The sequence below is a fragment of the Mobula birostris genome, chromosome 3 (genome assembly GCF_030028105.1).
Source record: "Mobula birostris isolate sMobBir1 chromosome 3, sMobBir1.hap1, whole genome shotgun sequence".
NCBI lineage: Eukaryota > Metazoa > Chordata > Chondrichthyes > Myliobatiformes > Myliobatidae > Mobula > Mobula birostris.
In genome coordinates this window covers 71,337,787-71,354,993 of record NC_092372.1, presented here as the reverse complement: position 1 = coordinate 71,354,993, position 17,207 = coordinate 71,337,787, and the positions used below count along the sequence as shown (strand labels likewise).

Sequence of the window (17,207 nt, the reverse complement as noted above, 5' to 3'; positions counted from 1 at the left end):
CATAGATGCTGCCTGGCCTGCCGAGTTCCTCCAGCATTTTGCATGTATTGCTCAGATTTCCAGCATCTGCAGATTTTCTCTTTTTTGTGTATTAATAACTAATACCTGTACTTATCAATATGTCTTGTTTGCATTCAGTCAACTTTTCCAATTATAGAAGTATACAAAGGAATTCCAATGCAGTGCATCTGTTTCAGCTTTTCCACATGGCAGTAGTGCAACCAATGGAAAGTTTGTATCCCAACATTACCAGGAATAGATATAATTATGTTTTATAACATTTTCAAGAAAGGTATCATTTGCTTTGACCAAAGGACTGGCTGGACTTATAGGAAAATTTTCTCTTTATTGAATCCAGATTCTATAGTTTCAGACGTCGCCACAATAGATCTACAGCAGATGCAATCTCATAAACACTCCACTTGGCTTTGATCACCTGGACAATAGCAATACCCATGTCAGGCTCCTATTTGTTGATTACATCTCAGAATTCAACACAATCACACCCTCAGTTCTAATCAACAAGCTCCAAATCTGGGCCTCTATACCTCCCTCTGCAAGTGGATCCTTGTCTTTGACTTCATCAACGGGAAACCACCACAGTCGGTGCAGATTTGAAATAATATCTCCTCCTTGCTGACAACACTGGCGTACTTCAAGGATGTGTGCTTAAATCACTGCTCTACCATCTCTGCGCCCATGACTGTGCAGCTAGGCCCTGCTCGTATACCATCGCTAAATTTGCCAATGACACAACTATTGTTCGCAGAATTTCAGATGGTGATGAAGAGACGTACAGGAGTCAGACAGATCAAGTGATTGAGTGGAGTCACAACAACCTTGCACTTGTTGGCCAGAAAGAACAGTCTACAAATCAGTGAATTTGAATGAACTGAGGACAGTGGAAGCAGACAGGCAGGCAAATTGTCTTTGTTCTTGCTGAGTACTTAGGGATGGAGGGGGCCACTTTGCTCTCCATTTTGTGAGCTTGAAGTGCTTGGCTTGATCAATGTTTTAAAGGCACAATGATGCTCCAGTTAATCTGCTGAACTGGAGATAATTTCCAAGTAAGTTATTTGTGAGCTGTTCTTTGGTTGGATATAGCATGCAGGTTTGTGTATGTTGGGGTTGGTGCCTGCCTGGAGTGATTCGAACTGGTTGCTGATTGAGAACAAAGAGCTATAAATTACCGACAGTCACTTGATGGGAAGAGAGCAATAAATGGATGCTATCTTGCAGCAAAGCCAATAACAAGGTGTTAAAGGTCAAACACATAACCTCTGGCCAATGACACTGGAATGCAATATTTGAATTGATAAGAAATGGATATAAAAGTGGATGCTTCGTGTGTGCTAGCAGCGGTAATTTCAAAAAAATAACTATCGCAGATACAAGCAGAGCAACCCTGCAAGGATCACCTGGAGAGTAAACTGGGACTATAAGGAACGCCTGGCCAGAGCAGACTCGTTTGCTCATGTAATACCTTTGCTATTCTTTGACTATTCATGAGAGTCTGGGATACTTCGCAGGTGTGCACACAAGGTATTTGGTGTATGAATTCATATATTTGTTAGTTTTTACAATAAAGGTACTTGTCATTAAATACAGATCCCTCTGTGCCTCAGTGATCATTGTTACAAGGGGTATCAACATCTCTGAAGATCTATCCTGATGCAATTATAAAGAAGGCATGACAGTAGCTATATTTCATCAGGAGTTTGAGGAGACTTGGTATGTCACCAAAGACTTGCAAGTTTCTATAGATGCACCGTAAAGAGCGTTCTAATTGATTGCATCAACACCGGGTATGGAGGAGCCACTGCACACAGGAGAAAGCTGCATAAATTTGTAAACTCAGCCATCTCCATCACGGGTACAAGCACTCCCAGCGTCAAGGACACCTTCAAAAGGCAATGCCTCAAAAAGGCAGCACCCATGGTTAAGGGCTCCCATCACCCAGGATGTGCCCTCTTCTCATTGCTACCATCAAGTGGAGAAGGTACAAGTACCTGAAGGCACACACTCAACGTTTCAGGAATAGCTTCTTCCCTTCTGCCATCAGATTTCTGAATGGATAATGAACCAATGTAAACTACCTTACTTTTTTTCTTTGCTCTCTTTTTGCACTATTTAATTATTTATAGTTTTTTTATTATATATTGCAATGTACTACTGCCACAAACCAACAGATTTCACAACATATGCCAGTGATATCAAACCTGATTTTGATACTGTTTCAAAGATCAGTGATATTTCTTACTTCATGGATGCTCCTCAAATATTCAAGTTTAATTGTCATTCAACCCTGCATGAAAATCCATGAATACAGCCAAATAAAACGGTGTTACTCAAACGTGTCGGTATTTAGATTTGAGTTATTAAATCATAGAAAGGACAGAGCCAGCACCAACAACCAACCATCCAATTATGCTAATTTTACTTTAATCCCTTCTAATTTATTTCTAAATTCTTCCAGCATTCTTATCAACAATCCCCAGATCTATCACTCACATACACACTAGGAATAACCTACAGTGGCCAATTAATATACCAGCCAGTACCTCCTTGGGACTTGGAACATACCAGAATACCCATATGGTCACAGGCAGAAAGTGCAAACTCCACACAGACAGGACTGAGATCAATGGAAGCAGCTCTACGAGTTGTACAGTTTTATTTCAGATTTCCAGCATATATATTCTTCTTCTTCTGCAACTTAAACTGCTCCAGACTGAAGAAGGGAGGAGAAGATGGCGGTGCAACGCAGCGCGCGCGGCTGTTCCGAATGAATATCGATAATGTGTAACTAGGGGCCGTGCACAATCCGGATTTGATGGAGACAGACGAGAGAAGCGCAGAGGAACATCTGGAGTAACTTCTGAAATGCCTGCTTTGCTGCCGTTGCTACTGTGCGATCCAGAATCTCCGAAGACAAAGGCCCCAAATCCTTGGCTTTGCGTATCGCCTGTTGCCGGAGCCAGGGTCAAAGCGCTTGGCAGAGATGGTGTTCAGTGTCGGGAGGTGGTCAGAGGGTCAGAGTTTTTCAGACGGACTCTGAGTTGGACTGTGGTCGAATGCTTCACCGGCAAGTTGGCGACACTGGAGGTTTACCGTCTGCGTGAGATGATGGGACTTTCAAGAGACTTTGAGACTTTTACTGTGCCATGGTCTGTTCTTATCAAATTACGGTATTGCTTTGCACTGTTGTAACTATATGTTGCAATTAAGTGGTTTTTCTTAGTTTTTAACTCGGTTTGTCATGTGTTTTCATGATATCATTCTGGAAAAACATTTTATCATTCTTAATGCATGCATTACTAAATGACAATAAAAGAGGACTACGTGTCCTCAATCATAATAATTTATCATTTTGAATCAATAACATTTAAGACAGCTAAAAGCATAAATACAGTAAAACAAAATTCTAAAGAAGATAAATGTTGGAGGATAAAGTACAATCCTCAAAAACTTTGAAGTATTATCCAAACTTATGAGAAACAGTTTTAAATTTTAGTGTGTACAAAAGAAAATTGGACAAAGAGCAAAAGCAACAAGTGCAAAAGAAACACTTATAATACACAATTTACTTTGTCTGGGTTATCCTCAGTCTGGCTTGTTGTGATGACTGCAGACACAAGAGACCACAGACGCTGTTATCTGGAGCAACAATGTGCTGGTGGGACCCAGCAGGCTATATAGCATCAGTGGGAGGAACAGAATTGTCAACATTTTAGATCAAATTCCTGTGTTAGGACAGGTGCAGATGCAAGGTTTTGTCCCAAAACATTGAAAGGTTCTTTCGTTTCACAAATGATGGATGAACTTACTGATGTTTGCTGCTGCTTTGTAGCCTTAGCAGTTTTGGATCTATAGTCCCAACTAAGATGAATCTATGCCTCAGGTGACAGATTCTTACTGACTACCCCTAACACCTTGATAGTACAAACAAAATCATCAAGTTCAAATCTAAGTTACTAAAAGAAAGATTTACATTATCTATTAAACAACCAGAAAATTAAAAATAAAGATAAAATAAAAATACAATTGTCCAAACTTCACACACAAAATGCTAGAAAAACTCAGGCCAGGCAGCATCTATGGAAGAGTACAGTCGACGCATTGGGCCAAGACTCTTCATCAGAACTCAAGCTTGTCCAGGCTTGCTTCTCTTCAATCCTTTTTTCCAATATAATTGAAATTAATGGGACTGCATTTCTTATGTAAGCAATCCCTCGGGTAAAGCTAATCACCCTGAATAAAAGTGCATCAAAACTTCCTTAGTTCAGTATATTCATGCTCTAGTCTAGGACTCAGGATCTGACTTCAGTTTTGCAATGTGGGAGCATGAAATTCAGAGACAAGTCCAATAGTGAAAGAGGATGTTGCTGGCAATTTTTTGAAGAGTTGCCAACCAGAAGGTAATAGATTTTGGGCCAGTACTTTCAGAGACCTCTTGGTTACAAAGCAATGCTGCTACACCCAAGGATACTCCTACCCAATGGTGTCAAGCTGGTGCTTCTCCCCCTCCACTCACTGTTCAACAGAAATTCACCAGCCAGTGATCGAAACTCTTATCCTCTCACCTGTTGCTAAACTTCTAATTCACAGTGCTAACAGAAGTCAGGGCTGCCCTCTGCAACATAACAAAAGGGTTACTTTATTAATGCCTGGCTTTATCCATTCCACAAAGGTGAAGCTATGGGATTCAAATGCCAAAAGTTGCACATCACTTAATAGTTAACTTATCCAGTTACTGCAACCCGGTAACAATAACATTAGCCTATACTTGGAATAGGTTTACCCTCACAGGATTGCATATTCTGAATTGCTGTGACAAGCAACAGCTTCAAATTGTGCTTCTGCAACTTAGATAAACTGCCACTGGAGGGCATCAAAGCATTAATTTACAAACACAAGCAGTTAGTTTATTACAGTTAGTTAAATAAAATTTAGACATATGAGCCTACATATTTGGGAATTCTCAACCTCCACACAACATGCCCTAATCAGAAAAGATTATAAAACATACAATAGTACAGCACAGTACAGGCCGTTCGGCCCACAATGTTGTGCCGACCCTTAAACCCTGCCTCCCATATAACCCCCCACCTTAAATTCCTCCATATACCTGTCTAGTAGTCTCTTAAATTTCACTAGTGTATCTGCCTCCACCATTAACTCAGGCAGTGCATTCCACGCACCAACTACTCTGAATAAAAAAAATCCTTGAACTTCCCACCCCTTACCTTAAAGCCACATTCTCTTGTATTGAGCAGTGGTGACCTGGGGAAGAGGCGCTGGCTATCCACTCTATCTATTCCTCTTATTATCTTGTATACCTCTATCATGTCTCCTCTCATCCTCCTCCTCTCCAAAGAGTAAAGCCCTAGCTCCCTTAATCTCTGATCATAATCCATATTCTCTTAACCAGGCAGCATCCTGGTAAATCTCCTCTGTACCCTTTCCAATGCTTCCACATCCTTCCTAAAGTGAGGCGACCAGAACTGGACACAGTACTCCAAGTGTGGCCTAACCAGAGTTTTATAGAGCTGCATCATTACCTCACGACTCTTAAAACTCTATCCCTCCACTTACGAAAGCTAACACCCCATAAGCTTTCTTAACTACCCTATCTACCTGCGAGGCAACTTTCAGGGATCTGTGGACATATACCCCGAGATCCCTCTGCTCCTCCGCACTACCAAGTATCCTGCCATTTACTTTGTACTCTGCCTTGGAGTTTGTCCTTCCAAAGTGTACCACCTCACACTTCCCTGGGTTGAACTCCATCTGCCACTCCTCAGCCCACTTCTACATCCTATTAATGTCTCTCTGCAATCTTCGACAATCCTCTACACTATCTACAACACCACCAATCTTTGTGTCGTCTGCAAACTTGCCAAGCCACCTTTCTATCCCCACATCCAGGTCGTTAATAAAAATCACGAAAAGTAGAGGTCCCTAGCGGTCCCAGAACAGATCCTTGTGGAACACCACTAGTCACAATCCTCCAATCTGAATGTACTCCCTCCACCACCACTCTCTGCCTTCTGCAGGCAAGCCAATTCTGCATCCACCTGGCCAAACTTCCTTGGATCCCATGCCTTCTAACTTTCTGAATAAGCCTACCCTGTGGAACCTTGTCAAATGCCTTACTAAAATCCATGTAGATCATATCCACTGCACTACCCTCATCTATATGCCTGGTCACCTCCTCAAAGAACTCTATCAGGCTTGTTAGACACGATCTGCCCTTCACAAAGCCATGCTGACTGTCCCTGATCAGATCATGATTCTCTAAGTGCCCATCGATCCTATCTCTAAGAATCTTTTCCAACAGCTTTCCCACCACAGACGTAAGGCTCACTGGTCTATAATTACCCACACTATCCCTACTATCTTTTTTGAACATTATACTACTTCATTACTACTGATTGGATCACCAGTGGACACCATGATCCTCAGCTGGCACGGTGGTCTGACAGGTGGTGACCCAGGCTTGATCCTGATCTCAGGGCTGAGGGTTGTTGTTGCAACTTCTCTCTGATTATGGGTTTTCCCCAGCTACTCCACTTTCCTGCCTCCCATAACTCAGATCACTTTTAGACAAGATCCCCTACAGGAACAGGAAATTAAGATAGTACAGGAGAAATAAGGAAAGGAACAGCAGAACCTAAACACAGCTGAATACATTGCCACTAAATGCTCTAAAACAGACTAATGATCTTGAGAGCTTAAAGCAGATAAATATATGGCCACTAAAGATGTGGCAGAAGTGAGTGGGATGAAAAAAATTCTTTGAAGAATGGAGTACTTTGACTGCTGTAGCCGGAGATTATAGAGATGGGAAGGGATACTTTCAGCAAGTTGAACAATTTTACTATTTGTCAACTCTCCTTTAATTTCATACATTCATTTTATAATTAAATCCAGGGTCCTTCACCCTCGATAGGAAAATATCATAATGTGTTTCATAGACAAGAACCAGCCTTCAATCTACTTCCATTAGTTCTATAAAACAGAAATTCAGTCTCTTAATAATATATACACAGCATGGCATTGGAAATCAACTGAGCATTGTTAATAGAGCAGCCACATGAAACAACTGACGCTAGAAACTGAAATTTTCACATAGCAGGCAGACCTCCATCTCAAGAGGCTGTGGAAAGTTACCATTACATTCATGTGGACACTGAATGGTTCCTCAATATGGGACATAGCAAATGATCAAGAGGCATTCTGAGACATTGGGCCAAATGTACAAAAGGAAATGAGACAAAAGGGCTGTATTATCAAGAATCAAGTCAATCTTTGAGAGGCCCATGGAAACTTCAAGCCTCAACACATTGATAAGAAAAGGATAAGTAAAAATAATGGATCGTGCTACTAAGTAAGGTGTTTTTAAGGTACTAAGTCAGTGAGAACAGCCAGTGAATGGGAAGTGAATGTATGGATTGACCAAGCCCTGGGGGAACTATGCACTTTAGAATTAAGAAATCTGGCATGGTTGAAGCAGGCAGCAATGCCAGACTGATTCAAGCTGACAAGGATGCCACAGTAACTCAGATAATATGTTACAACGGTGATGTGCAGAAGAGCATCTCTGAATGCACAACACTTCAAACCTAGAAGTAGATGAGCTACTGCAGCAGACCACCACACCAGGTTCCAGTCCTGTACCTAATTAAGTGGCCACTGTGTGTAACTACTTTTCCAGATAATCGCAACATTTCAATTTATCACAACAAGCACTCTATTAGCATTTTCCCAACAAAACTGTAGTATAATCAAGTAACCTCTCATTTTAGAGGTACCTTATATTTCATTTTTGACACAAACACTTTTAATAATGGTTTGAAAGTAATATTACCTTTCTACATTACTGTCCAACATAGCTTGCAATGCCTCAGCATTGGCTGTAAAAGAATAAAAGTTACATTTAGTCCCAAATTGAATAATATTTGAAATTGAAAATCCATTATAAATCAAACCTTTAATTACAATTAGTGTTTAGTCCACTTGCTGTTGATTGTATCTCAATCTAATTCATGATGTAATTTTCATTACAAAGTTGACTTACAAATTCAAACAATTCCTAACAAATGGAAACCAATGCTGCAGGTTAAAAATAATTGATGCATAGGGAAGGCAGCACTATAATAATAGAATACTGAAAACAAAATAAATGAGCAATATTTAAAATAAGTAAATAAATTGTAGGGTAGATTTCTATTATACAGGTCTTGAGTTGCTACTGTGTATTCGCCCAATTATAAGGCTATACATTTTAAAGCTGACACTGAATGAAATACACAAATGTAAAGCACAGCATGGAGTCAGAAACATATAGATTATAATGGAGGAAGAAAGTACTAGCTGCACCTACAATAGATACACATCACCAATAATCACTGATCAGTAACTAGGGAGACATAATGCAAATCTCCGGAGTTAAAGATGACAAGAAAATTAAGTTCAAGACCAGGACAGACAACTTCAAGAATATCATAAATGGACATGCTGCACCATCTGTGAGAATACATGGAGATGGAATGGGAGATCATCAGACAAACTCAAGGGGAACAGGAAGGGAGTGCAAAGGTTCTCTGAAACAACTTCACCCTCAAGCAGATTTTCGTTTGGGATGTTTTTGGGTGTGATTGTTCTTCAAAGTATGCAGTCAGAGCCTGAAGTGTGGACTGCTGGAAGAAGGGACAAAAAAGTCTGAAAGAGCCATAGGTGATAGGGGATTTGATAGTTATGACAGACAACGGTTTCTGTAGCTATAGACATAAAAATCTTTCCTCTCTGAAACCAATACCAAGGATCTTACCAAATATCAGCAGAGCATAAGCAGGAAGAGGGATGAGTTCCTGCATAGACTGGGAAGTGGATGAAAAGCAGGACCATGTAATTTCATGCTCTTGATGCCAAATCTTACAAAGACCATAATATCCTTCTATGGAGGACTGCATTGACTGGTAGTCAAACTCCACAGGTTAAACAAAAGGGGCAAATTATAGAAACTGGTGTTGTATTCTTTGGAATACAGAGGATTGACAACGCAATTTCCTTGAGATTGGAAAGGATTGTTACATATAAGAGTGGTAGGAGTTTAGAAAGTTTCCATAAAATAAAACTGCAAGTCAACAGTTAATTTCAAACCCAAGTTTAATATTTTTATTGACCTAAGCTATTAATCTGAAATAGTCACAATGATTAGTGAGACATGTGGCTCATTTTTTTCAAGCTATTAATTAGTTGCACTTTAACACTGATAACTCACCAGGATTTTTCATAATATAATGCACCATTTGTCCAACAGTATCAGCATTGCATTCACTGGCATCATGCAAATCTAGAATAAAATTTTTAAAAAATCAAATCTATTTGGTCAATCTAGAAAACATTACATTGCAAATGTAACATAATAATATCACTTCATCATGGAGCAGATCTTCCATTGCCCCAATACTGCCAACTGGTTGCCTGCCTCTGAACCGTGCTTTTCCTTTCAGCCTGACCCAGGCACAATCATCTGCTGGGAGCTCAGCACCCAGCACATCATTGCAGAATAACGCGACCTCTCCTATCTTTTAGCAGTCAACTAGAAAAGCCAGCAAGGCTCAACTTCAGGCTTACCAGATGTCAAAATTGTCAGTTATTGAGGTCTGTGAATGTTCTAAAATCACTAAGTTAAAATTTTTTTTAATTAAAAAAAAACACACACAACTAATCAAATAAAGTTCTCCGCTTACCTCTCTTCTATTCATTCTAATGGAACTTCTCAACATGTGCCAGCTAGATTCGATGAGGAGTCCATTTATGCAGTATAGATATGCTGGGGCTAGGACTCTTGCAGAGCTGAAGGTTGCATTGCAGCCTGTATCTGGGCACAGACCAGTTACAGAACTCATCTGTCAGCAGATACAGATGGATCTCAGCTAAGAATTTGCTCCTACAATTATACCCCACAAGCTAGCATGATGTCTTACAATTATGGGTGGTCTGACAAGAGTGGTGACTTCTGTATTTTTGTGCTCTTTTCTAGATTCATCCTGCTTATTTCACATTCTGTATGCTACTTTCTCTACTCAGTTCATTCAAGATAGCTCATATACTCCTAAAATCTATTATAATCCAATGTGGTATTTTTCTTTCTGGATTGACACTTAATATGACATTGTGGTCACAGTTAGCTAGGTATTACTTATTAGCTTAACTAAGTAATTCGTTTAAATACTCACCACCCATCTGGAGTTACTAACATAAAGCAAGTGGAACAAAAACATCATTTTAGAAATTTCATCTCTTTCCTCCATTTATTTAAATGAATAAACCAATACTTTAAAAACATCAAAAACGTTATTCCTATGTCTTTTTCCTAATCTAGCTGCAGATAAAATGTTAATCCTACTTGGAATAAGTAACACCTTATATTCCCTCTGGGTGGCCTCTAACCTGAAGGCATGAACATTGATTTCTCGAACTTCCAGTAACTGCCTCTCCCCCTTCGCCATTCCCACTTCCCTCTCTCACCTCATCACCTTACCTGCCCATCACGTCCCTCTGGTGCTCCTCCTCCTTCCCTTTCTTCCATAGCCTTCTGTGCTCTATCAGATTCCCCCTTCTGCAGCCCTTTATCTCTTTCACCAATCGACTTCCCAGCTACTTCACACCTCCCCCTCTCCCAGTTTCACTTATCACCTACGACCTTGTACTTCTTCCTCCCCTCCCCCCCCCGCCCTCTTGCTGATTTATCTTTTCTCTCCAGTCCTGACAAAGGGATTCAGCCCGAAACATCAACTGTTTACTCTTTTCCCATAAATGCTGCCTGGCCTGCTGAGTTCCTCCAGCACTTGCGTGCGTTCCCTGGATTTCCAGCATCTGCGGATTTTCTCTTGTTTGTTATTCCTACTAGTTTTTTCCTAACCTGGCTGCAGATTTTCTCATCTATTGTTACTTAGGAATTGATGCACATCCCTTAAAAGCAAAATCAGTTTCATTATTTTGACAGTGATTTACATAACACCTTGAAAATTCCAGAGGACTTCATAAAATTACACTCAACTTGCATTTTCACACAATGTCTGTTGGTCCAGAGCAGAAGGTTCTACAGAAAGGACTATTTCCACATCAAATCTAGCTTCAAATCCAAAGTTTCAGTCTTCAAAATGCATAATGACTACATGAACACTTTTACAAGACAGCTTGATACAGAAAACTCATCTCAAAATGATTGTCCATTAAATATTCACAGCAACTTTTTTTTCCAAAGTGCAAATAGGTGCAGTCGTCACATATTGATTATTATTGCGCTTACCAATCTCTGCCTCAGGAACATTCTCTTCACAGACCGATTCTCTATCCGTTGTGCATCGATAGCCTTTCTTAGCTAGAATTTGGCAAATTAAGAGCCCTAACAGACCCATAAGAAAGAAAACAGGTACCAAAACAAATGCGATGTTCTCTGGATGCCCAGTATTTATCTTGGTTTGGTTGTTCTCTTCTGTGAAAGTATTACTTGCTAGAGGATCAGGAAGTGGCCAGGGATCTACGGGGGTGGGGGGGGGGGGGAGAAGAAAAGGAAATGTTATATTTCTCAATAAAGCACAAATTAAATTTGACCGGTACCCTTCCTCTTTTGCTCTAATTCCTCCTCTTTTGCTACTCTAGTTGAAACTTGATTCTGTACTATGTCACAGGTATCTTTAGCGTATTGCTCAGAAAATCTCTTCAAATTTGTATGTAAAAATCACAGTGTCTCTGAGGTCCTACAAGTTTGGCTACCCTTGTCCTACTCTACTCGAGTAGGAAATCTGTCCCGTTGCAGAAGAATCAAGACAGACCAACTGAAAATGGCTGAACATTAAAATACATATAGGATTACAAAGGGGCTCTCAATATGGAGTCTCAACCCAATGTATTCTCTTGTCATTGGGTCAAGGGCAAGCGAGAAATTTTCCTGGAGGCTGCCTTTAATTATCCTCCCTTAGCTGATGAATCATTGTTTGACCTGAGAGAGTATGTTTGGAATGGAAGTAGTACAAGAACAGAATGTACTCATAACTAATGGCCAGGTTGGTCAAGTACTGAAGAACTATCCTAACAACAGATTTTGTAGAGGCACGATTCACGAAAGCACCCCACTACCCCCTCAAGGTAACAACTAATAGCAACAGGCTGAAATTTGCTTCAAAGGTGTAACAGACAGCATTAATAAGTAGAGCAGGCAAGATAATACATGTTCAATATAATTTATGTATTTAATGCTTGCAGCATTTGTTAAAGGGAAGGAATCTTTTAGGTAATATTAGTTTTCTTACAAAATTATTAGTAGAGTCAATGATGGAACATTAAATGTTTGTTCATGCTGTTTCAATTTGTTTATGCTTGGTTTCAATGTAGAGCAGTAAATGCTGGACTTGTCAGTACAACCCTTCCCCACAACTATAAAATAATTCTGGATTACAGATGTGCAATATGAACAAATGGACAGACACAGTTGTATAATTATAGACTACTTCCCACTTCATGTCAGCCATTATATGCATGTGAAAATGTTTTCATGCTAATATTTATTCCAATACCATTCAAGATCAGCAAAATTTATTGCATGACAAAGTTTAAAATGGCACATTTACCAGCAAATTACTTAACAGTATAAAGAGGAGGAACTGTGAATAACAACAAAGATAATACAGCAACAAGAAAATTAAATATAAAGTTCACCACCATCCTGAAGTTCTATACTCTGCAAATCAGATAGGCTGAGAGTGCTGAAACTGAGCTAAAGTTAAGACTACTATACATTATTTGGTAGTGTTATCAACTAGCAGGTTTTGGTTTGAAATCTTATTTGCAGACAAGTCCTCATCTTTACATTGAGACAGGCATTAAAAATTCCATTACTCAACTACTCAAAGATGAGAAGTTTTATCAAATGTTCTTCCCAACATCCTACGTTAACATATATATCAGAAACATTCTTCCAAAGAATTATGCAGCAATTCTAATGTGTGCAGCTCTGAACAAGTTCAGATACAAGAGAGGTACATTCTCAAGGGTCAAAAGATATCAAAGCTAAAGCTCCCTGTATAACAAATGAAAGAATTTGATGAAATAAAGGATGTGATATATCAATTTTTTTAAAAAATCAGCAAGAAAAGACTGGAGAGAGCTAACTAGAAGGGCAAGTGGAAAATTATGCAAAGAATGCGAATAGCAGGGAAGGCAAACCTATGGCACACATGCCCAAAATGGCACATGCAAAAATCTTGCAGGCAGCTGCATGCAGTGCTGCCCATTGATTCTAACACCACCCATAATATAAAAGACACATACTGATGATCTTTACTGTTAAAAGAAACAGTGAGCAATTTTTCGCAACCCATAAACAGAAAGGTGCTTTCACAGAGAATGCTAACTTGCCACCAGCTAGATGGTTGCAAGAACACATGCTGCTAGATGTTACATTCTGACCTGGTGTACACACCAGTATTTGGAGAGTAAACAGTTGGGTTTGCTCTGTTTATATTTTTTCTTCTGTTTGTGAGTGAACACTGGATTTTCAGTGATAAAACAGTAAACACAATAGTTTAGCATGTCCATGAATTTATTTTTTGCAATAAACATTTTATTTATATTAATAAAACTATTATTTCAAGTCAAGTCAAGTTTATTGTCATTTCGACCATAAGCTGCTGGTACAATACACAGTAAAAACGAAACAACATTCCTCCAGGACCATGGTGCTACATGAAACAACACAAAACTACACTAGACTATGTGAGACAGCACAAGGCTATACTACATTACATAAAACAACATAAAAATTACACCAGACCATAGACCTGCACAGGACTACATAAAGTACACAAAACAGTGCAGGGCAGTACAATAATTAATAAACAAGACAACAGGCACAGTAGAGGACAAATTACAATATAATAATAAATGATGTAGATGTCAGTCTAGTCTCTGGGTATTAAGGAGTCTGATGGCTTGGGGAAAGAAACTGTTGCACAGTCTGGTTGTGAGAGCTCGAATGCTTCGGTGCCTTTTGCCAGATGGCAGGAGGGAGAAGAGTTTGTGTGAGGGGTGCGTGGGGTCCTTATAATGCTGTTTGCTTTGCGGATGCAGTGTGTGGTGTAAATGTCTGTAATGGCAGGAAGAGAGACTCCGATGATCTTCTCAGCTGACCTCACTATCCGCTGCAGGGTCTTGCAATCCGAGACGGTGCAATTCCCAAACCAGGCAGTGATGCAGTGGCTCAGGATGCTCTCGATACATCATCTGCAGAATGTGATGAGGATGGGGGGTGGGAGATGCACTTCTCTCAGCCTTCGCAGAAAGTAGAGACGCTGCTGGGCTTTCTTTGCTATGGAGCTGGTGTTGAGGGACAGGTGAGATTCTCTGCCAGGTGAACACCAAGAAATTTGGTGCTCTTAACAATCTCAACGGAGCAGCCATCAATGTTCAGCGGAGAGTGGTCGCTCCATGCTCTCCTGAAGTCAACAACCATCTCTTTTGTTTTGTTCACATTCAGAGACAGGTTGTTGCTCTGCACCAGTCTGTTAGCCGGTGCACCTCCTCTCTGTATGCTGACTCGTCGTTCTTACTGATGAGACCCACCATGGTCGTGTCATTGGCAAACTTGATGATGTGATTCAAGCTGTGTGTTGCTGCAATCGTCAGTCAGCAGAGTGAACAGCAGTGGACTGAGCACACAGCCCTGGGGGGGCCCCATGCTCATTGTGACGGTATTGGAGATGCTGCTCCTGATCTGGACTGACTGAGGCCTCCCGATCAGGAAGTATGGGATCCAGTTGCAGAGGGAGGTGTTCAGGCATTTACATTCATCAGCAATATATTTTTAAAATTCTGCTTACCCTTTTCAGCTGGTTCAGAAAACCAAATAGACTCCAGGAAAGAAACAAAAAAATGTTCAAATGATGGGAGAAACAGCATAGATCTTCAAGAATGGTGCAGTGAAAGATTAAAAAGGGTGGTAAAGTATTATGCATTTTTTGTTCCGAAACAGTGGATGCAGGACTTCCTCTAAAAAGCAATACACCCTATCCTCGTTATATGCAAGGGATACGTTCCTCGAAGTTGACACATAATTAAATAATTATTTAAATGGAGAAAATAGGGATGCGTTCCTGAGGGCTTCCTAAATATGTTTTATCTGTAATACTTAAATTAAGAAATTATACAAATGGGTATCATTTGTTTGATTGTCTAATTTTGAACTAACATCTGATTTACAAGTAATCTATATGCACTAGCACACCTGCACATTTTACAAACCTTCAATAAAATAGGAAGTTGAAATATTGGATGGGGGTAAAATTTAAGGATGTTGGAAAGCCTGAGTTTGCTAAAACAGTGCATCCCTGGACACCTTAAGTTGGGGAAGAAGTGGATGAAGAAATTGCAGTGGGCTTACTCAATGTTCTTTTTCCTTCTAGATAGGATAAATATCAGAGGATTGGGAAAATGGTAGATATGATAGTCATGTTGAATCTGAGAAGCAAAGGCACATCCAACATGTAGAAGTTCCGGGCAATGGGGAAGCTTCAGAGAGAATAAAGATCAGGATAAAGTAGTAAGAGGCATTTGAAGTTGTCAGAAGTTTAATTTACAACTGAAAAAATAACATTGACTTCTCAAACTTCCGCTAATGCCCCACCTCTCCCTCGTACTCCATCCATTACTTATTTATATACACACACGTTCTTTTTCTTTCTCTCCTTTTTCTCCCTCTGTCCCTCTCACTATACCCCTTGCCCATCCTCTGGGTTCCCCCCCTCCCCCTTTTCTTTCTCCCTGGACCTCCTGTCCCATGATCCTCTCATATCCCTTTTGCCAATCAACTGTCCAGCTCTTGGCTCCATCCCTCCCCCTCCGGTCTTCTCCTATCATTTTGGATCTCCCCCTCCCCCTCTCAATTCTCTTACTAGCTCTTCTGATGAGTCCTGACGAAGGGTCTCGGCCCGAAACGTCGACTGTACCTCTTCCCAGAGATGCTGCCTGGCCTGCTGCGTTCACCAGCAACTTTGATGTGTGTTGCTTGAAAATTTGTTTTCTCATTCTGCACTTTCCATGCAACCATAGAAGATGAATCCCCGCTCTTCTGAAAATAAACTCATCCATCCTCAACGTTCTAGAATCCAAACAGTCCTTCCAGTTGCAGCAGCAGTTCACTGGCATAATGCCTTCAGTCTCTCTGTACTGAAGAAACCAAATGTAGATTAATGATTACTTTGTGGAGCATTTTTGCTTTGTCCTGACTTTCCAGTTCCTTGGCACTTCAGTTTTCTACACATTTCACATTTTGAAGTGTGTGTGTCCCTGTGTCTATACTCCCATGCACTGTATTAATAAATCTTGATGCAAGCTTGAGGCGCTGCACCTCATCTTCCATCTGGTCATGTTGTAGACTTGAGACCACGATGGAATTCAACAATTTCACATCACTCATTCTCTGTACTTGTATTGGAATTGTCCAGTTCTACTGTAGGTTATCTGTAGTATCAACTCTTCCTTCATCTCGGCATTAAAACTGCCTAATCAGCATTTCAGCTTTTACATGTTCTTTTGCATATTTTCTCTAGCCTCCCTTAGTTATCTATTAACCAGATGGTTTAATCAATGGCTTATCACCAATGACCCTAACCTCACACTATTAGAGATTTTCTTTCTTGTCCATCTCTCCTGCACCCTCTCTGCAGCTTAAAATTAATTTATTTTCTATCTTACTGTTCTAATAAAGGGTTCAACCCAAGACATCAATGCTGCTTCTTCGTCTGTTGATGCTGCCTGACTTACCCATGAATTATCATTGGCAGACAAGCTTAAAGTGAAGCCTGACATTTCAAATATAGTGCCTTGTACTTCTTCCTCCCCTCCCCCCCACCTTCTTACTCTGACTTCTCACGTTCCTTTCCGGTCCTGAAGAAGGGTCTCAGCCCAAAATGTAGACTGTTTACTCTTTTCCATGGACGCTGCCTGGCTGCTGAGTTCCTCCTGCATTTTGTGGGTTGCTTTGGATCGCCATCTACAGATTTCCTCATGTTTAGAAATATATTGCCTTGCTTATTTAAGTGTCTGTCTGGCTGTCTCTTAAATTGTTCTCTTAATTGTATTCAATTCTATACTTCTTAGATAATGCATTCCAGATTTTCATGTATGCAGTCAAGGGA

At 40.2% G+C, this 17,207-nt stretch overlaps 1 protein-coding gene across 4 annotated transcripts in view; it reads right to left on the bottom strand.

Annotated features, from left to right (window-relative positions):
- rell1 (RELT like 1) overlaps positions 1-17,207 on the bottom strand; it is a 65,566-nt gene that overhangs the window by 16,237 nt on the left and 32,122 nt on the right. For 2 of the 4 annotated variants that reach the window (XM_072252904.1, XM_072252903.1), the window contains exons 2-5: positions 15,963-16,236; positions 11,324-11,554; positions 9,287-9,358; positions 7,871-7,916 (exon numbers count right to left, since the gene is read on the bottom strand). In XM_072252904.1, coding sequence (XP_072109005.1) covers positions 7,871-7,916; positions 9,287-9,358; positions 11,324-11,554; positions 15,963-16,215 — 602 coding nt within the window. In that variant the 5' untranslated portion in view covers positions 16,216-16,236. The remainder of the gene's footprint in view (positions 1-7,870; positions 7,917-9,286; positions 9,359-11,323; positions 11,555-15,962; positions 16,237-17,207) is intronic. The other 2 variants (XM_072252905.1, XM_072252906.1) reach the window with 1 other exon arrangement.